This window comes from Stegostoma tigrinum, chromosome 30, assembly GCF_030684315.1.
Source record: "Stegostoma tigrinum isolate sSteTig4 chromosome 30, sSteTig4.hap1, whole genome shotgun sequence".
NCBI lineage: Eukaryota > Metazoa > Chordata > Chondrichthyes > Orectolobiformes > Stegostomatidae > Stegostoma > Stegostoma tigrinum.
The window spans coordinates 3269676-3291476 of NC_081383.1; the positions used below are offsets into that span (position 1 = coordinate 3269676).

Consider the following 21801-nt stretch of genomic DNA (forward strand, 5'->3'; position numbering starts at 1 on the left):
GGTGACAGCAAATCGATCCATTTCAGCTCTCGTGCAGCAGTCACTTGCAACTACAAAGCACCGTTGAAATAGGAAAGTGCACCAAGCCAACCTGAAAAGGAGCAAGTGTCAAATACTGCTCAACACTGAATTTTACAATGAAATAGCAGGGCACGTGACAAAGAACGTGGTCGAAGGGCTGGGTTTTAGGGAGAGTATAACACAAGGCTTCCCAAGGTGAATGATCCAGACCTCAGTTGGGTTACATGGAGCTGTAACCAAACTTGAGCAGTTGTACTCACACCCTTTCCCACTGTATTCCCAGGCCCCACTCTCACAGAGGAGGCCGTCACAATTTTTAAACCTTGAAATGAGTCTCATTAGGAAAGGGTTCGGGAAACTTTGGTCTAGAAGGAGGAGAGTTTGGAGGCTGTGGTTGACTCTTAACTGCCCTCTGGGGCTTTAGGTGTGGGCCAAGCCACATCTCATGGATAAATTACAACAGAGAGATGTGGTATGGTTTAGGGAGGGAATTCCAAAACTTAAAATCAGGCAGCTGAAGAGGTGTTTGTGATTGGCGGAGTGATGTTAAAATTGGGAAAGTGTTGAAGGCTACAATTAGTGGATGAGTGTATTGGGAGATTGTAGGACTGTAGATGCTAGTGATAGGGAATGGTTTGACCAAATTAATTTGCACAGAGCCCCATCACCACTAGAGCTTTCTGCTGCTGAGCACATTGCTCGGGCTCTCCCTTCCTGGTATTCCAACCTGAGAATTATTCCTTTGTCAAACCCCATCTCATGTCAAGGGAACATTCCTGTTAATGAGGCAGGCTGTTTGGTTTATATTCCCTCAATACTTCCCTGTGACTATTGACCGACAGTAATCTTCATTTGGCAACACTTCAACTCAAAAATTCTCTTCCTTGTATCGAAATCCCCCATGGCCACTCGCAACCCTTCCCAGTGAATTGTGGTTTTAACATAAGAAAAATTTTGTGATGAACTCTTGCAAAGAAATAAATCAGAAATATTTATGGCCTCACTTTGCAAAAAAACAATTCTGTCATGAGGGTGAGTATTATCGTAAATGAGGTCACTGTGAATACTGGGTGGCTGTTCGAAGGACGGTCTTAGGATGGGGGAGCAATAAATAGACATCTGAAGGAGGTCAGAGCTGGTGAGGCAGTTCCATCTCTCGGGGGCTGGCACAGGGAAAAGTTGAGGAATTCGGAATAGCCAACATGGGAAATGAAACATGCAACTTCCCCCTGACACTGGTCAACTGTGGAGAGAACAGTGACTGAAATGATTCTGCATTTCATTGAACTTTTCAACTTCAAGGGGGTAGAAAACCTCCAGGGCTTTTATTTTGGTCTGGCCGTTTGTTGTCAGAAAAGAAAGACCGTGTTCTGTCGGTAATTATAGTTTTATTTGAAAGGGGTTGCGTTGTCAGTAAGTACTCTGCACTTTGGAACTTCCTCAGGTCTGGTGGGGGGGGCGGGGGTGATGGAGTCTAGAAAGAGTTTGGACAGTTTGACTTTTCAAGATCCTGCTTTCGTCCTGCGACCTTCCGATTTCGAAGAAGGTGAACTGGAGGGGCGAGGGTACAATGTGTCCCCATCCGCTTTCGCAGATTTGAAACTGTTTTTTGCTCTCTTTCGCTGATATCCCTGGCCCCAGGTTTTTTTTTGCCTGCGGATATATTTATGGTTTTATCTTGCTCACTCTATACATAATCACTCTGCAGTTCAAAGTGAATGCGAGTCAGCAGGGCAGACTTTCTGTGCCAAGTGAAACTTTTCTTTTATTAATTGTTTGAAAGAAAGGGATTTGTTGTGAGGACGAATTTGGATTTGTTTCCTTTGAGCCATTCTCCGGACATACTGGAAGTGTTCCGCTGTTATGACCGAATGCTGTAACTCCTGACTGAGAGCTGGGTCTGAGCAGCGGTTACAGGGTAAAGTTTCCACATTGATTCTCTCCCCGGCAGCTCCTGTCTCACTCACACTCACTCACACACACACACACACGCACTCACACACTGACTCACACTCACACACACTGACACACGCTCACACACACACTGACACACACACACACTGACACACACACACTGACACACACTCGCTCACACACTCAGTCACACACACGCACTCACTTACACTTGACACACACACACACGCTCACACACCGCAGACGGTTTTCCATCTGGGCACTCGCATGGCTTTGACGAAGTAGGACCCTCGCCCCATGTGTGATGATGGCACAGCTGAGGGGCGACCCCAGACTGGGAACAGCTTGCTCCAGGCGCCCAGAGCATCTGGGAAATCCCCCGCTGCCTCCCCTAAAGCATCTCCTCGGAACTCGCCAAGAAATTCCCCGTTGCTCTTCCGCAAACTCATGATGAACAGGAGCATCCGGCTGCAGCGCCGTTTCACCGTGGCACAGACTTGGTAAGAGTGGCGTGGCAGGGGCAAATGGGTACAGGTTGGGCAAGGGCAGGAAGGGCAAGGGGGCTGAATGGTGAGGGGCAGGGTTGGGAAGGAGACCGCTTTGACAAACCCGCAGCTTTGGTCAAGGTGAGGCCCAGGTGGAAGGGAGGCTATAGATGTTAGACAACACGGTGCAGAGCTGGATGAACACAGCAGGCCATGCAGCATCAGAGGAGCAGGAAGGCTTCGGGTCTAGATCCTACTTCAGAAAAATGAAATTTTCTGAAGAAGGGTCCAGACCCAAAACGTCAAACTTTCCTGCTCCTCTGATGCTGCTTGGCCTGCTGTGTTCATCCAACTCTGCACCTTGTAATCTCAGATTCTCCAGCATCTGCAGTTCCTACTATCTCTCCAGGTGATAGATGTTGTCCATGTATAACATCACACCAAGCCGAGCTGCAGGTTGATGGCGGGCCCATTGCCAAAGCAAAATGCTCCTTAAATTCAGAGCACACCTGTATTACCGGGCCTAACATTATATAGTATCCACTTGTTCCTGGCTGCATCATTGTATATTGTAAAATATGAGACCGTTACTCGACATAATGCTATGTATAATATAGAATACATTGTTATTGTAAATAACAACACATTAGAATCACACTTTTACTCTGTATCATACAGCATATTTTTACATAGTGCTTGTGGTATAAATGTGAAAATTATAGTATCTTCTTGTGTTTCTGGATAAGACATCTATATAACAATTGCATTGCGTGCCTTCATGTGAATATTTTATATTCTGCAGAGCATCAGACTGTGTAACTGGGTATAAACAATATATTTGAGAAAAACATTTGTATGCTCCTGGCTATAAATACTACAAAATGTATTGTGATGTAATGCACCCTGTATGGTTAGGTTGGTTAAGCAAAATGGTACAGAGATAGGGAGCAGGAGCGGGAACCCTGGCTGAATCTTTTTCTGGCTTACCCGGTTGTGTTTTGCATCCTGTAGTGTGTAAGGAAGACCCACAGTGCTGTCAGTGACACTGAGGGAATGGTGACCTGGTTCTACAGAAAATGCTGCTGAAAGTCAGCTGGTCTGGTAGTGGAGAGAAAAAAATACAGTTGTTGTTTCAAGTCAACATGTGAGGACCGATACAACTCTTCTGCAGAACTCTGTAGAAGCATCGCATTAGACTTAAAATGTTAATTGTTTCACTATCCACAAATACTGTCTGCCCTGCTGGATTTCTGCAGCATGTTCCGGGTTTGTTTCCGATTTCGAGAATCCACAGTATTTTGTTTTTTTGTTCGAAGTCAAGATAATGTATTACTTGGTGATACTAGTATTACATCTGCTTTGGTTCGTGCTCCTGTAATGTGTATATGTTACCCCAGTTCTGGTATCCATCAGTTTTTCCAAGAACATTGTTCACAAATAATATGACTTAGAGAATTATTTTGTTGTCAGTAAATGTTTTGAACAATTAGTCTCCTTGCTGCTAAAAAGAATTCTTTTTCCTTGAGTTTGATCCCTGGGATTTCAAATCCCTTTCTGTTTAAACTCAAAACTTCTCCAGCCCATGACTTGTTTATCTTGGAAATGCTGTTTGAACATAACATGCATATGGAGGTGAATTCTTCTCAATCCAGTCACAATTTACTGCCCAGAAGGAGCAAGGTAGCAAGCGTAGATGATCTACTTTACGATCCTAACTGATTACCCTAAATTAGATTTTGGTGTTGCCTGTAACATACTCAGGATTCTTCACTAAGTGTGGCCCAATAGTGGAATAATCTTGAAATGTAGACTTTTTGGGTGGTCACTTGTGAGAGTGGGCTCATTGTGTAGGGTCTGTTGCAAACAACCAGAGGAAATCGATCAAAGCCCATTAAGCACTGACGATTAGTCACTGTTGTACTGTTAGAAATGCAGCAGCCACATTATCCATAGTAAGATCCCATATTTGGAGAAAGGAACAGTGTAAAATAGAATCACAGATAGACTATTGACCCTTGAGCCTGTTCTGCCACTCCCCCCATAAGATCATGGCTGCTCCGAAGATTGTTGAAAAAACCCATATGGTTCACTAACATCTTTCAGATAAGAAAATTTGCCATTCTTACCAAGTCTGGCCGACATATGACTCCAGACCCACAGCAATGTGGTTGACTCCAAGGGCAGTGGCAATGGGCAGCAAATGGTGCCTTTGCCAATGATGCCCACATCCCATGATTTGATTGGATTGAATTTATTGTTGTCATAAGTACCAAAGTACAGTGAATCATTTTGTCTTGTGAGCAACCCAGGCAGATCATAACAAACAAGGACGTACAGATCATAGTGTGCCTAGACAGAGCGAGGGATACTAGGTTACGGTTGCACAGAAGATGCACAAAGTAAGATCACCATTAGTAAAATCAACATGATTTGAAGTTAGAAAGGTCAATATCAGCAAGTCTCACTGAGTACAAGAAAGCTGCTCACTATAACCCTACCAAGGCCAATTAGGGAAGGCCAGCAAATGCTGATGAGCCAATGACAACCACATCCCGCAAGTGAAAGCAGAAACAAAAGTTTTTTTTATCCACTTCCATCAGATTAAGCTCGGGGGCATTTGCTCTCCCACAGAAGGCTAAAGTGTGTGTGTGTGTGTGTGTGTGTGTGTGTGTGTATGTGGGTGCATTTGGGTATGTGTGTGAGTGAGTGTGTGTGTGTGTGTGTGTGTGTGTGTGTGTTCTGTGTGTCTGTGTGTGTGTGTGTGTGTGTGTGTGTGTGTGTGTGTGTGTGTGTAAGAGAGAGATGGCGATTGGTGATGAGATCAATAGTCTAACTGAAACAGTGTGATTTGAGATTACCTCCCAGCCAATGTGACTTTACTGAGCTAAAACCCAACGAGGAGGAGAAACCCAGAATCTGAGGAAGTCAATACCAGCGTTGGGGAGGCTGGCCATCCAGAACATGGCAGAAAGGAGTAGAAGGAAGAACGTGGCTCTATTTTGGCTCTCATTGATAACAGGATTATGAAGAAAATAATGAAAATAGTTTTGGAGTGTTGCCTTCCATCAGGTCAATGCAGCTCCACCACCCAGATCAATGTCTTTGTTTAATTCTTGACTGTCACAATCTGGCCTAGCATTTATGTTGAGCTAAAACATAGCTGTAAAAGTCAGAGAATTATCTTCTCTTTTTTTAGACAGTTTAGATTGTGATTACAAAACTTAGCCCAAGTGAAGTTATTTGTCTTTCCGTGGTTCTTGGTTTCCCTATAAAAGAATTACTTTCATTTTGAGACAAAACTGAAAGAAATGCTTTTAATTATACAATGTCTTTCACAAACTCAGGTGTCAGAAATACATGGAGTCGAGTCACAGTCAACCATATTTTCTACATTATGGCAATATTTGTTGAACGAGATCCAAAGAAGACTCACCAGGTTACCTGTTCGATGATGTTGTGTCAGGGGCAAATGTTAACCAGGATACTAAGGAGAATTTCACTCTAGTAGTTTAAAATATGGTAACAGGACCTTCTGTGTCAATATGAGAGGGTCTAAAACAGGCTCGGTGTAATTCCTCATTGTGAAGGGACCACATCTCTGACAGTGCAGCGCTACACAGGGAGTGTAGAGAGAGTTTCACTCTCTAACCCTGTGCTGTCCCTGCCTTGGGAGTGTTTGATGGGGTATACTGTACAGGGAGCCTTACTCTGTATCTAACCCTATGCTGTCCCTGCCCTGGGAGTTTTTGATGGGGACAGTGTAGAGGGAGCTTTACTTTCAGTCTAAAAGAGTAGAGGAAGAAAAACGGCAGTTGCTGGAAAAGCTCAGCAGGTCTGACAGCATCTGTGAAGATAAAAAACAGAGTTAACATTTCGTGTTAACCCAAAACATTGACTCTGATTTTTTTCTTCGCTGATGCTGCCAGACCCACTGAGTTTTTCCAGCAGTTTCTGTTTTTGTTCCTGATTTATAGCATCTGCAGTTCCTATGGATTTTGTTAAGAGCAGAGAAAATTCTACTTTCTGTTAAGAAGAATAGAAGGAACTTTACTCTGTATCTAACCCCATGCTGTCCCTGTCCTGGGAGTTTGATGAAGACTGTATCAGGGCAGCTTTACACTGTATCTAATCCCATGCTGTACCTAGAATTGCTACAATGCGGAAGCAGGCCATCCAGCCCATCGAATTTCCACCAAAACTATGAACAGCATTCCACCTAGACCCACATCCCTGCTCTATCCTTGTAACCTCTCATTGGCCAACCCACCTAGCCTGCACATCTATGGACTGTGGGAGGAAAATGGAGTACTCAGAGGGAACCCAGACAGACCCAAGGAGGACGTACAAATTCTAAACAGACAGTCACTCAAGGATGGAATCAAACCCAGGACCCTAGCACTGTGAGGCAGCGGTGCCAACCACTGAGTGACAATGTTGCCCCAGACGTGCCCTGGGAGTGTTTGGTGGAGCAGTGCAGAGGGAGCTTTACTCTGTGTGTGACCATAAACTGACCCTGTCCTGGAGGTGTTTGGTGGCGACAGTGTGGAGCAAACTTTGCTTTCTGTTTTAAAGAGGAGAACGAGCTTTACACTCAGTTTAAAAGTATAGAGCGAGCATTACCCTGTATCTAACACTTGGTGAGTTGAGAGAATCCTAGCTCTCTAATTCTGACATCATTCATAGCAGCAGCAAAGGATTAGCTGATCGATGTGTGATCCAGTGACTGGGTGAAGGGCCGTGCAGATTGAACCAAACATAAAAGTAAAATAATTTTCAGACCGGGCTTGGCTTGTGTCATGCGTGGAAAGTTGGCAGTGAACACAATATCAAGTGGAATCTTCTGGGTGAAAGCAGAGCCAGGATAAAATATGTTTTGCCGTGAAATAAATATCATATAAATTAGTTTAAACCATGTTTGAGAATAAATACTGAACTCCGCCTGGAAACAAGCCCAGCTGAGATGAAAAGATGCCTCAAAGCTTATTTCCCAGACCCAACCTCTCTGATGCTACATCTACTTAGCCCCAGGTAGCATGGCAATAGGATATTTGACTGTGGAAGCATCACGGCCACCAAATGCTGCAAATACCTCCATACCCTCTTCTCTCAATTTCTACACTACCCTCAGTCCCTCCATTCTCCAGGATCTCTCTTCTCCGATACTGTCCTCTTGACTTTCCCTGATATTAATTGCTCTAGCATTGGTGGCTTTGCCAACTTGGGACCCAGGCTCTGAAACTCACTCGCTAAACATCTTTAAGACCCTCCTTAAAATTTCTCTCTTTGTTCAGGTTTTCCTCAACTGCCTGTTACAGACGAGACCAGATTTCCTCCAAATATTTTAAGAAGGTAGCCTAAACATTCACTTTTTATTTTAAAGGTAAATGTAAAGTGTACTGTATTCAGAGAGCAGGAAGGGCATGGTCTTTACTCAGAGAGCAGGAAGGGCGTGGTCTTTACTCAGAGAGCAGGAAGGGTGTGGTCTTCACTCAGAGACCAGGAGGGGCGTGGTCTTTATTCAGAGAGCAGGAAAGGGCGTGGTCTTCACTCAGAGACCAGGAGGGGCGTGGTCTTTACTCAGAGAGCAGGAAAGGGCGTGGTCTTTACTCAGAGAGCAGGAAAGGGCGTGGTCTTTACTCAGAGAGCAGGATGGTCTTTACTCAGTGAGCAGGAGGGGCAGGGTCTTTACTCAGAGAGCAGGAAAGGGCGTGGTCTTTACTCAGGGAGCAGGAAAGGGTGTGGTCTTTACTCAGAGAGCAGGAAGGGTGTGGAATGCCCTGCCTGCAACAGTAGTAGACTCGTCAACTTTAAGGGCATTTAAAAGGTCATTGGATAAACAAATGGATGATAATGGAATAGTGTAGGTTAGATGGCTTCAGATTGGTTTCACAGGTCAGCGCAACATCGAGGGCCGAAGGGCCTGTACTGTGCTGTAGTGTTCTGTGTTCTATGTGTGTTCCAGATGCAAGGCAGCTGGTCTAACTACTTGACGTTAACCAAAACACAATTTATTTAAACACTGTAGTTAAAATGCAACCAAAGAAAGTGGAATTTAGAATAACAACTCTGTTGGAAACATAATAGAATAATAGACACAGTAACTATTACTAAATAACTATCCAATATAGTAACATCCCACAAAGACAGCCCTTGGCAAAAAAAGGAATATTTAGACACAGACTCTCACATGCAGTGCTCCAATCCAGGAGGAAAAAAAAACAAAGAGAAAATTCAGAGAGAGTAGCAGCCAGGAAAGATTCATTGGAGCTTCTAACTCTGTTGAGACCCTAATAGCTTTTGATGCTGCTCAGAAAGCCTGATTTGTGAGAGGTGACCACACACATTCAGGCTGCAATAAAAAAAATCACCAGGCCTCCCAAGCTGTTTACTCAAGTGGTCTCCAGTAGCCTGCTTGGCGCCTCTGCCTTACAGCCTCTCTTCAAAAACAAAACAAGGACAAAATAACCTCTTAAAGTGACAGCATCGTCACAGCCCTCATATCTTTTTATGTTGCTCAGTGTTGAATTTTGTTTGATAGTACAGTTGTGAAAACCCTGGTGATATCTTGCGACATAAAAAGTGCTGTATAAATGTAAGTTAATATTCAGCTGGAAGCTATGGCCCAGATCTTCCTGTTGGTGGTAGTGCTGGAGATATCACCAGTGACTGTGAAGGTAACCATGATGATACTTTTTGTCTTTGTTTCTGGGTCTCCCTGTCCCAGCTACATGTGAGAGTGTTTCCCTTCACATCATGGCTGCATTTGATGGAGTACTGCATCAAGCAGGCCTAGCCACATTAGTCATTGACAATAGGGAAAATTCTCCACCTGTTGGAGTCATACCTGGCATGGAGGAAGATGGTGATGGTGTTGGAGGTCAGTCATTTCAGCTCCAGGACTGCAGAGGTTTCTCAGAGGATTTTTACTTTTAATCAGCCTTTTCAGGGATGTTATGACACACCTCTGGAGCAGGTGGAACTTGAACTCAGGCCTCTTGGATCAGAGGTAGGGACACTACCACTACACCGCAAGGGCCCAGCTCCTGAGGGTAGTGTCCTGGGCTCAATCGTCTTCAGCTGCTTCGTCAATGACCTTCCCTCCATCATAGGGTCAGAAGTGGGGGTGTTTGCTGATGATTGCATAATGTTCAGTACCATTTGCGACTCCTCAGATACTGAGGCACGCCATGGGGAGCACAGTCTTCGGCTCCATGAGTTACCAAAGAGTTCCACTGTGCGGCAGTCAGACCAATGGGCCTGGCAACTATGAGTCAAGTCATGTACCAGTGGGTTTCATTTCAGAGGTCAGAGGGAAGTCGTATTCTAAACACCAAAAGAAATTGGAACAGGAGGAGGCCATTCGGCCCCTTGAGCCTCCCCTGCCATTGATTAGGATCATGGCTGATCTGACATTCCTCACGTCCACTTCCTTGCCCTTTCCCCATAATCCTTGATTGCCCAATCGATCAAGAATCTATCTCCGCCTAAAATATACACAAGGACTCTGCCCCCACAGCCCCCTGTAGCAAGGACACTCAACCCTCAACAAAGAAATTCCTCGTCATCTCACTCTTAAAGTGGTTTCTCTTTATTCTGAGACTATGCCTTCTGCTCCTAGACTCTTCACTGAGGGGAAACAGCTACACATTTCAGCATTTACACTGTCAAGTCCCTTAAGAATCCTTTGTGTCTCAATGAGATCACCTCACGTTCCTCTAAACTCCAGGGAGTAGAATCCCAACCTGTTTAGTATTTACTCACAAGACAATCCCTCCATACTAAGGACCATCCTAGTGAACCTTCTCTGAACTGCCTTCAATGAAATGATATTTTTCCTTAAATAATGCTCACAGTCCTCCAGATTTGATCTCACCAGCTCCTTGTACAGTTGCAATAAGACTTCCCTATTCTTATAGGGGCGAATACTCCATCAGCCTTCCTGATTACCTGCTGCCCCTATGTGCTAGCTTTCTGGAGTTTCATGCACAAGTGACTTCCAAGCCTCTTTGTGTTGCAGCTTTCTGCAGTTTTTCTCCGTTTAAATAATAAGCTGTTCCTTTGTTCCCCCTTCCAAAATAAACAACTTCACACTATTCTTTTATCTGCCAACTTTTTGCCCACTTACTTAACTTATCAATGTCTGTCCGTAAACTGTTCCTATCCCTCTCACAACCTGCCTTTCCGCGTATTTTTGTCAGAAGTCAGACAACATCAGGTTTTGGCCCAACAGGTTTAGTTGAAAACACAAGCTTTTGGAGCACTGCCCCTTCACCAGGTGAAGTGAGAGAGAAGCACTCAAGCACAGAATTTATAATCAGAGAGATCAAAACATCATACAAATGGTATGAGCAGAGTGTTGACAGGTCAAGTAATAGGTCTCTGCAGGTGATCAAGAGTCTCAGGTGGTGGGAGTGAAGTGTCAACAGCTGTCATGCTATTCATCTCATTTGGTTTGTCTCCAGCACCACCTCATTTTTAATTTTTTGTAATTATCTTTCTGCTTCATTTAATTAGATTATAGATTATCCCTTCACTTGTTATTCAGCTTTTGACACTTCACTCACACCAGCTGACTCTCTTGATCACCTGCAGAGAACATTTATTTGGCCTGTCGACACTCCACTCACACCATTTGTGTGAACTTCTGATGTCTCTGATTATACATTCTGTGCCCATGTGCTTCTCTCTCACTTCTCCTGATGAAGGGGCAGGGCTTGGCAAGCTTGTGATTTCAAATAAACCTGGTGTCGTCTGACTTCTTCACTTGTCCACCCCAGTCCAACACCGGCAGCTCCACATCATCTGTAAGTTTGACTATAGAACATTCTTTTCCTTCTCCAAGTCATTGATGTATATTGTGATCAGATGCAGGCCCAGCACTGATCCCTGTACAAACCCACTGGTCACAGGTCACCAATCTGAAAAAGAACCCCTTATCCACACTCACGCTTCCCTGCCCATGAGCCAATTCTCTATCCACACCAATATTCCACCTCCAACGCCAAGGGCTGTTATCATATGGCCTAATGTTTTGTCAGGTCAGAGATTGGTGGATAACCAGGTTGGGGTTGAGAGCAGGGGTGGTGTGGAGTCATGCTATGAAGGGTGGCGTAGGTCATTGGGCTGGGGGCTGCAATTGGTGGTGATATTATCTCACCTGGTACAGTGAGTTATGTCATGCTGTTAATCACTGACCAGAAATTAATCAACAGAATAATACAGTAAGCATCCAGCACCAGACCCTAGTCTCTGATACTGAGCTCAGTGCCTTTGAGTTATGTCATGTCCCAGAAAGCTCAAACTTTCCTGTCAGAAATCTTCACAATCGCTGTGCTCTGGATAGGGCTTCTGATGGGCACTCGAGGAACAGCAGCAGAGAGAGGACTTCTCAGCATTTACTGCTACTGGCATTAGAAAATGTCAGTACTACAGATTATATTTGATCATTGATGGAAGGGATGAGGGTGTGTAAATGTGTTTTGGGCAGGTGCTGGATAATCTGTGTCAGCCTTATAGCCTCCCCAAGTTTTCTCCGCGTGTGTGTGTTTATGTGTATGTGTGTATGTGTGTGTGTGTGTGTGTGTGTGTGTGTGTGTGTTTGTGTGTATCTTTTTGTGGGTGTGTGTGTGTGTGTGTTCATGTGTATGTGTGTTGATGTGTGTGTGTGTTTATCTGTATGTGTGTGTGTGTTGGTGTGTGTGTGTTTATGTGTATGTGTTTGTGTGTGCATGTGTGTGTGTGTTTATCTGTATGTGTGTGTGTGTGTTTATCTGTATGTGTGTGTGTTGTTGTGTGTGTTGGTGTGTGCGTTTATGTGTCAATGTGTGTGTGTTTATGTGTATGCGTGTGTGTGTGCATTAGCTCAGCCGTCACCAGGCCAGACCATGAGGGGGAGCTCCTGTTCTTTTGCTGCTGAACTCACTGTGGTGACACGTGAGGCTATTTCTAACTGTACCAACAAGAAGCAGCAGAATGCCCCGCCCATGCCCATGGCTCCTCTCACTGTGCAGGGGTCTGTCTGCTAGAGTTACAGACTCAGAGTCAGACAGCAGGGAAACAGACCCTTTCATCCGACCAATCGATGCCAAATATAATTTCAAACTAGTCCCACCTGCCTCTTCTTTGCCCATATTCCTCTCAAACTTTCCTACTCATGTTCTTATCCAAATGTCTTTTAAATGTTGTAATTATACCTGCATCCACCCTTTCATCAGGAAGTTCACTCCACACACAAACCACCCTTGTATAAAAAAATTTACCCCTCATGTTGTTTTAAATTTCTATCCTCTCTCCTTGAAAATGTGCCCCCTAGTCTTGAAATCCCCCATCCTAGGGAAAAGACACCCACCATTAACTCTATCTCTACCTCATTGTTTTATAAACTTCTGTAAGGTCATCTCTCAACCTCCTACACTCCAGTGAGAAACGTCCCGGTCTATCTGGCCTCGCCAAATAACTCAAACCTTTTGTACCCGGCAGCATCCTTGTGAATCTCTTCTGAACCCTGTTCAGCTTGATAATATCCTTCCTGTGATTGGCTGACCAGAACTAGACACTATATTTCAGAAGAGGCCTCACCTATGTCCTGTACAGCCTCAACATGACCTATACTCAAAAGACTAGTGTTCTACAGAATTTATAGCACAGAAATAGGCCATTTGGCCGAACTGGTTATGCTAGAGATAATGGGAACTGCAGATGCTGGAGAATCCAAGATAATAAAATGTAGGGCTGGATGAACACAACAGGCCCAGCAGCATCTCAGGAGCACAAAAGCTGACGTTTTGGGCCTAGACCCTTCATCAGAGAGGGGGATGGGGAGAGGATTCTGAAATACATAGGGAGAGAGGGGGAGGCAGACCAAAGATGGAGCGACAAGAAGATAGGTGGAGAGGAGAGTATGGGTGGGGAGATAAGGAGGGGATAGGTCAGTCTGGGGAGAACGGACAGGTCAAGGAGGCGGGATGAGGTTAGTAGGTAGGAACTGGAGGTGTGGCTTGAGGTGGGAGGACGGGATAGGTGAGAGGAAGAACAGGTTAGGGAGGCGGGGACGAGGTGGGCTGGTTCCGGGATGTGGTGGGGAAAGGGGAGATTATGAAGCTGGTGAAATCCACATTGATACCATTGGGCTGCAGGGTTCCCAAGCGGAATATGAGTTGCTGTTCATGCAACCTTCGGGTGGCAGCATTGTGGCACTGCAGGAGACCCAGGATGGACATGTCATCTGAAGAATGGGAAGGGGAGTTAAAATGGTTTGCGACTGGGAGGTGCAGTTGTTTATTGCGAACCGAGCGCGGGTGATCTGCAAAGCGGTCCCCAAGCCTCTGCTTGGTTTCCCCAATGTAGAGGAAGCCACACCGGGTACAATGGATACAGTATACCACATTGGTGGATGTGCAGGTGAACATCTGCTTTATGTGGAAAGTCATCTTGGGGCCTGGGATAGGGGTGAGGGAGGAGGTGTGGGGGCAAGTGTAGCACTTCCTGCGGTTGCAGGGGAAAGTGCCGGGTGTGGTGGGGTTGGAGGGGGGTGTGGAGCGGGCAAGGGAGTCATGGAGAGAGTGGTCTCTCCGGAAAGCAGACAAGAGTGGGGAGGGAAAAATGTATTTGGTGGTGGGGCCCAATTGCAGATGGCGGAAGTGTCGGAGGATGATGGGTTGTATCTGGAGGTTGGTGGGGTGGTGTGTGAGAATGAGGGAATTCTGTTTTGGCGGTTATTGTGGGGACAGGATGTGAGGGATGAGTTGTGGGAAATGCGGAGACACGGTCGAGGGCGGTCTCGACCACTGCAGGGGGGATGTTGCGGATATTGAAGAACAAGGACATCTGGGATGTGTGGGAGTGGAATGCCTCATCCTGGGAGCAGATGCAGCGAAGGCGAAGGATTTGGGAATAGGGAATGGAATTTTTGCAGGAGGGTGGGTGGGAGGAGGTGTATTCTAGGTCATGCTAACTTTTTTCCTCCACACAAGCTTCCCCACCCCCCTCTTCATCCCATTCCCATCAATATATCCTGCGATTTCTTTCTCTCTCATGTGTTTATCCACCTTCCGGTCCAATATGTTGATACTGTTCCCATCACTAAATCCCTGTGGGAGTGCGTTCCATATTCTCCCCATTCTCTGGGAAAAGAGGTTTCTTCTGGAACCCCGAATGGTTTCTGAGTGACTGCCTTACCGTACCAAGTCCTGGCTTACCCCACAAGACAAATATTTTCTCTGTGTCTAACAAACCCCTTTGTGACTATTAACACCTCTGTCAGGTAGTTCTTCACGGAGAAATTTCTGGGGAATCTGTGCCAAACTTCTGAATATAATTCTGTTCTCTGTGTAGTTTAAGTTAAATGGAGCAGTCACATCGCTCTTAATCTGAGGCACTGCCTGTAGGGAGAGAGGAGGGGGAGTGGGGGGACATGCTGGTATGAACCAAACCTGGTTGCTTGGTTTCACGTAATACGGTCAGCAGTGAGACAGTTCACTCAGGATTCATTGTATAAGCATGGTTCGGTAATTTAATCTGGATTAAATGAAAATAAAACGAATATGTCAGAGATCATAGTTCCTGAGAATTGGGTGAGGCTGATATTGCACAACCTTTGTTATGGGACCCGCACTTATACAGGAACAAAAACAAAGTTGCTACACAACTCAGCAGGTCTGGCAGCATCTCCTAATCGGACCCGAAACATTAACTCTGTTTTCTCCTCTACAGATGCTTCCAGACCTGCTGAGCTTTTCCAACAATTTTGTTTTTGTTGCATTTATACAACATCTAGAGCACCTTACAGCCAATGCCATTTTTTTTTTAAAGTGTGGTCACTGCTGTATTTCAAGAAGTACAAGAAGATCACACAAACAACGTGATATAAAGACTAGGTTATGTAAGTGCATAAGAAATAGGAGTGGGCCATTCAGCCCCTCAAACCTGCTATCCTAGAAGATCATGGTTGATCTTCCTCAGCCCTCAACTTCTCTATGTATCTCCATTCTTTTTAAACACTGCCAGTGATATGTCATTGAAGAATAGAGCTTGAAGAAGCAGGCGTAGCTTGTACAGTTAGCTCAGGTGACTGGACAGCTAGTTAGTGATGCTGATTAATGCCAACAGCATAGAGTTAATTCCCACACCAGCTGAAGTTACCATGATGGTTCCACTTTCTCAAACGCACCCCTCAGCTGAGGTGTGGTGACCTTCAGGTTAAGTAGCAAATGCCATCTCTGTCTCTCTTATCATGAGAGAGCAGCCCTATGGTCCTCTGAGACCACAGTCACTTTATTTACCCTTAAGAGCTTATAAACTGCTCCCACCGGTATCCCTTGTTGTTCCCATTTCTTGTCTCTGCCCAAACTGATTCTACACCTTGCTGTTTCAAGCTAAGGTCATCTTTCACTACTTTCACTTATTGAACAGAATTATCTTACTACCCTTTCCTATCTCTGTTTCAAATGTCAAATACTCTTCAAAATTCATGTTCTAGCTTTAAGCACTTTGCCAACAATTCTCTACAATCGCTATCATCCCTGACATAGAACATAAAACATAGAACAGTACAGCACAGTACAGACATACTTACTTCTATCAATGTTAAGAATTCTTTCATTTCATTATGAATGTTGCATGAAGTCAGATACAGGGCCTTTCGTTCTTTAATTGTTTCATTTAGGTAATTTTTGATCTTTCTGCTGAAGCACTCAGTAGGCTGTGTTCTCTGTCCCTTCCTGCCATATCCTGATCCATCATTACCCAAACTGTTGATCCTGTTTGATCCCTTCAGGTGCAAGTTGAAGGACTTGTATAGGGGAGTTGTACACTGGGGAGATTTCCCTGCTCTTGCTGGACAGAGGATCTCAATGTCTTCTTTTCTGCATCTGAGCAGTCCAACTGGGTTATGCCTCATCCAAAAACAAACAACTCATCTGGCAGTACAGCAGTGCCTCTGTACTGCAGTGAGAGTGGCAGCCTAGGATTATCAAATCTCTGGGTGGGAATTGAACCCTTAACTCTGGCTCAGGCACGAGAACTGCCCATTGAGATGGGACAGGCAGCTTGTTGCTCTTTGGTGTGGGTGTTTGTTGCTCTTGGGGCGATCTTGAATTGTACAGTCCCTTAAAATTCCCTGCCCCATTTTGTCCTTTTAAGGTGCTCCTTAAAGTTCTGAGTCTTTGCCCAAGATTCTTCTCACCTGTCTTAATACACCTTTTTTTATGCTTTCTGTTAAACTTTTCTTGATAATCACTTGTAATAAACACATTCGTCCTTTTTAACAATGCTACATTTACTACCTGAGTGCACATGTTGTTGTTGTAACCAGTAAGAGTCAGACCCAGCACCTTTGCTTTAGATAGTTTTATTAACTTTTTAAATGAGTTAACATTTCAAATGTGCAAGCTCCAGATGCAATCATTGCAAATTTCAAAGTTTATGTTAAAGGTAAAGCAACAGTTAGTTGTTTCAAGAAAATTATAGACCATTTGAATTTCCAAACAGAGAGATGTGTTAATGACAAGCAATTTTTCCACGGACAAGGGAACATTTCGCTGCCCATTGCCTACAGCTAAGGTTTTGCTTGGGTTTGTTCACCATTTCAATCCATGGCGATCACTTCCAATAAACTTTTAATAATTACAAATAAACATTGGTAACCCTTTCCCACACCCAAGTTAATCTGATAGAGGCTTTTGAAAAGAATTTACCTACTTTGAATTGAAATATTTCGATTTAGCAAGTGTAACATTTCAGAAATCCAGCAGCTGGCAAATAAGTGATATATGACAGTGACAGATGGAACCGTCCCTAAAATAGGGAGAAGTTAGTAGAGACAGAGATTAAAAGTAGGAATCTCTTTCATCTGCCCCTCTGCACCAAAGGTGAGGACCGGCATGAAGATCTGATCAGCTGCACTCTATTTCTTGTCTTCATCTGCACCCTTGGGAATTGTCATACCATGAAACATATAACTGAGGTCAAGGATAGTCAGTGCCACTTTTTGAGACAGCTCTGGAGCCATGTCCTGAAAGAGTTCTGGATTTGGACATATGGGGGCAATGCCTGTACTCCTGGGAGCGAGTGCAGCCATCCTCTGATTCTCCAGTAAGTTCATCTCCGCTTTATGCAACTGCAAAAGCAAAAGCAGAGATCAATAGTTGCCTTGTGGCCATTACAAGGAATGTGCAGCACAGAATGACTCCTTTGGCCATTTCACTTTTGCTAATGCTCATGGTGCACACGGTTCTCTTCACAACCACTTTTCAGCCTGCCCTTCAATTTTGCTTTCTGTTGTGTTTATCCAGCTTTCCCTTAAATGTATCATTACTGCCATGTACCCCAACCACACTCTGTGGAAGCAAATCATGCCTTATTTTGGTGACTTTATTTTCAACCACCAGGTGTGTGAAAGTGCTTTACAGGCAATGATGTGCCTTTGAAGTGGAGACACTGTGGCCATATAGGAAAAGATGTAGCCAATATTTGTGCCCAAGGATGGATACTATAAGTTGGAATGTGAAATGTCTAGAGAATCTTACTTCTGCATGTTAATTGAGGGCTAAATGTTGGTGAGACACTGAGGTGCGCTCCCAGCTCTTCATCAAAATAGCACCATGAGATATTTTACATCTATCTCAGAGTACTTTACTTACTTGTCCAAAATATAGTGTTCAAGAACAAGCAATGAACTTGTGATTTTATCAGATTTTTGGATGTACCATTCTGCTGTGTAAATTTTATCGTCTTTTTCAGCCTTTTCATTCACCGCCTTTAAACCCATTTTTACATGTTCGCCAGTGTATCGATCATAGAGCTGGCTCCATCTGGTAACTAGCTCAGTCAAGAAGGGTTCCCTAATTTCCTGTGTCAGGTTGTGCGCTTTCTTACCTTCTGTCTTCTTGTTACCATTCCCCTTTGATTTGGCCAACTATGGAAGGAAAGAGATCAGAAAGAACAGCAATGTAGTCAAATTATTTAATCATCTTTTAGAGCTGAGAGCGACTTACCTTTCACTCTTCACACCGACCCTGCAGAAAATCTTCCTTCTCTCTTTTTATGCACTTTTCAATCAAACACCCAAGCATTTTGCTTCTGATGCAGTTGTGTTTAAATACCTCTGACCAATTATAACAAAACATATTTGATAATATGCTAATGGATTGCAAGGATAATGCTCTGTTGGGTTTATTTCAGGCTCAACAAGATAGGTGTCCCTAACAGAAAGTGCTATGGGTGTGGAACACATCGCCATGGAGTGAAATGGTGAACAAACCTGAGCCAAACCTCAGCTGTAGGCAATGGGCAGCAAAATGTTCCATTGCCCCTGGGAAAGTTGTGCCAAGTTTAAAGGGGGAAAGGGGGCTTGAAACATAGTTGGCATTGAATGGAACGATGAGGTCAGTGATAGAAACGTAGAAGACAGGAGCAGGATGAGGCCATTTGGCCCTTCGAGACCGCTCTACTATCCATCACAATCATGGCTGACCATCCAATTCAATAGCCTAATCCTGCTTTCTCCCTGTAACCTTTGATCCCATTCGCCCCAAGTGCTATGTCTAGCTGCCTCTTGAATACATTCGATGTTTTGGCATCAACTACTTCCTGCGGTAAGGAATTCCACAGGCTCACCATTCTTTGGGTGAAGAAATGTCTCCTCATCTCCATTCTAAATGGCCGACCCTGACTCCTCAGACTGTGACCCCTGGTTCTGGAATAGCTTGGGGTCACTAATCTAGTAACAGCTTCACTGCACTACAGTCTGTCTGGTTAGTGATGTTGGATCAGATGAGACTGGGTCCTAAGTGTGTCTGTTCCAGTAATGGCATCTCTTACTCTCCCTTGTAGACAGTTTTATTCAATACAGCCTGTTACATCCCCTCACCTGAATGGCGATCCGAGCCCTGGACCGGGAGAAAGGAACAGTGTGTGGTGGTCGTGAAACTCAGTGGCCGTGCAGTGATACAGGTGAAGGTCAAATCTGGCTGGTAATCGAAACACCGACATGGGAGAAATCCTAAAGAAAAGGCCAGCAGCAGCAGGAATATCTGGCGACTTACTTCAGGCCTATTTGGCACCGGACCACAGAAGGAGAGAGCTCACACAAAGGCTGAGAAAACCTGAGAGTGCTGGAAGGTACCAGCAAATGTAATCAGCCACAGTGTGTGAGCTATTGTTGTAGATCAGAAATCTTTAAGGAAAGGACCACAGAGAACAGGAAACCCCTCTGCAATGGAAAAAGGCATCGGGAAAGCCAAGAAATCTCAGAAAAGCCATAATCTAAATAGAAAATTCACTAATGATGGGAATAAACCGAACAGTTACCAGATCCTTCAGGTCACACAAAGGCTCCTCTCCAGCCTGTGTATTGCTGTCAATGGTATGACACAGGCTGTGCATCTTCAGGTTAAAAAGTCGAATCAAGCCCGGGTCAGGGCACAAGCCCAGTTGTATTACCACCACCATTGTCTCCAGGCAAGACCAGAGCAGAAATAAATACAACATGCAGTAATTCATTCAACTCCTTTCATCATTGATGGTCAATGGCTCATTACAGGTCAGAGGCTAATGACTGCAGTCAGAGCTGGAAAAGCTGTCGACTCTTTTAAAAAGAATATAAACCACCTCCCAGCTATCTGCCAGTGTGGATCTTTGAGAAAGAAGTCTATACAGAATCACCTGTAGTGGGTGTCCTGAGCGAACCCCTTTCAGAATTCCTACATTCCTGCTGACCTAAAACATCAGCTTCGAGCAGGCACACGACACTCCCGAGCCCACATCACTCAGATCCTGATAGAGATTCCACCCAAAATGTTATTGTTTTGTTGTAAAGTTTGTGTCTCTAGCCCCTTGCTGAAAGTGATCTTGAGCATTTCTGTGTCTTGCTGAAAACACTCTCAACTCTAGCGTCTCGTTCCCATTCCATGCAGGTCCATAATTTCTGCTCATTGACTGTTGACGTAATCCAGTTTGGATTTAGAGATCTCCTTTTCTCTGGATGGCTTTTCATTGCCTGCTTGCAGTTGTTGATGTGCTGTTTCTGAGGATTGAAGATTTTCTCCAAATGCATCAAGTTCATGTTCTCACATCTTCACATAAAACTGACTACTCCATCACAGCTTAGCAGCGTTCAGCTTGCCTGAAGGTTCAGTACTCCTACCCCCTTCTCCCTGTGTCTCCCAATGCCAGGACCCCGACTCCACTCCCACACCCAAATAGCACTTCCCTGAAGCCTTGACCTTGGGGTCACTAATCTAGCAACAGCTTCACTGCACCACAGTCTCTCTCTGGTTAGTGATGTTGGATCAGATGAGACTGGGTCCTGAGTGCGTCTGTTCCAGTAATGGCATCTCTTACTCTCTCTTGTAGACAGTTTTATTCAATACAGCCTGTTAGCAACACTCACCTGAATGTACAAGCTGACCAATGGCGATCCGAGCCCTGGACCAGGAGAAAGGAACAGTGTCTGGTGGTCGTGAAACTCAGTGACTGTGGTGTCAGGTACAGCTTGTTGCAGGGCACTGCCTGGCTTTGAACCACTGGACCTTGACTGACTGGCAGCTTTTGTTGGTCAGGGACTTGTTTTGACCAAAAGACACTCTCCAAACTGCCCTGTTAGAGGAAGATACAGGGAGCCTTGCTGTAAACCGTGAGTCAGGTGTTTCACCGTCTTTTCAATGAGTGATCGAGAAATCCAACAGAAATTGAATTGTACAATTATAGACCACACAAGAGACCCTTTGGCTCATCACATCAGCACCAAGAAAAACTGCTCTAAATCTACACCAGACCCAGTTTGCAGCACTTGGCCCATAGCTCTGAAGGTTATGACTCGTCTGATGTTCTTCCAAGTAATTTTTAAAGGTTGTGAAGTTCCCATCTCAACTACCCTCCCAGGCAGTGCTTTCCACCGTCTTCTGAATGAAAAGGTTTTTCCTCAAATCCTCTCTAAACCTTCTGTCTTATCATTTTAAAACAACACCCTTTGCAATTGACCCTTCAGTTAAAGACACAAGCTGCTTTCTATCCAGCCTGTCCATAACCCTCATGATCTTACCCACATCTATCAGGTACCCCGCAGGGTTCTCTATTCCAAAGAAAACAACCTCAGGTAATCCTGCCTCTCTTCATCGTTGAAATGCTGCACCCCAAGCAATTTTCTAGTCAATCTCCTCCCCACCCCCTCCAGTACAATGAGATCCTTCCCATAGTGTGGTGACCAGGACTACATACAGTGCTCCAGCTGTAGTGTCACCAAAGTCCTCTGCAGCTGCAACATGATCTCCCTTCCACTATAACCAATGCCAGGAGTGAGAAAGGCAAATGCCTACTATGTTTTCTTCACTGCAGCATCATGGATCTGTGAACAAGCATCCCTCTGTTACAGAATACTGAATGG

General features: G+C 44.7%; 1 protein-coding gene across 4 annotated transcripts in view; it reads left to right on the forward strand.

Annotated features, from left to right (window-relative positions):
* Positions 1–21801, forward strand: part of LOC125465965 (cAMP-specific 3',5'-cyclic phosphodiesterase 4C-like) — a 340991-nt gene that overhangs the window by 153386 nt on the left and 165804 nt on the right. Inside the window, exon 1 of one of the 4 annotated variants that reach the window (XM_059638437.1) lies at positions 1569–2435. The exons of 2 other annotated variants lie outside the window; for them this stretch is intronic. In XM_059638437.1, coding sequence (XP_059494420.1) covers positions 2233–2435 — 203 coding nt within the window. In that variant the 5' untranslated portion in view covers positions 1569–2232. Of the gene's footprint in view, positions 1–1568; positions 2436–21801 lie in introns of those variants that run through there. One more of the 4 variants, XM_059638438.1, reaches the window with a different exon arrangement.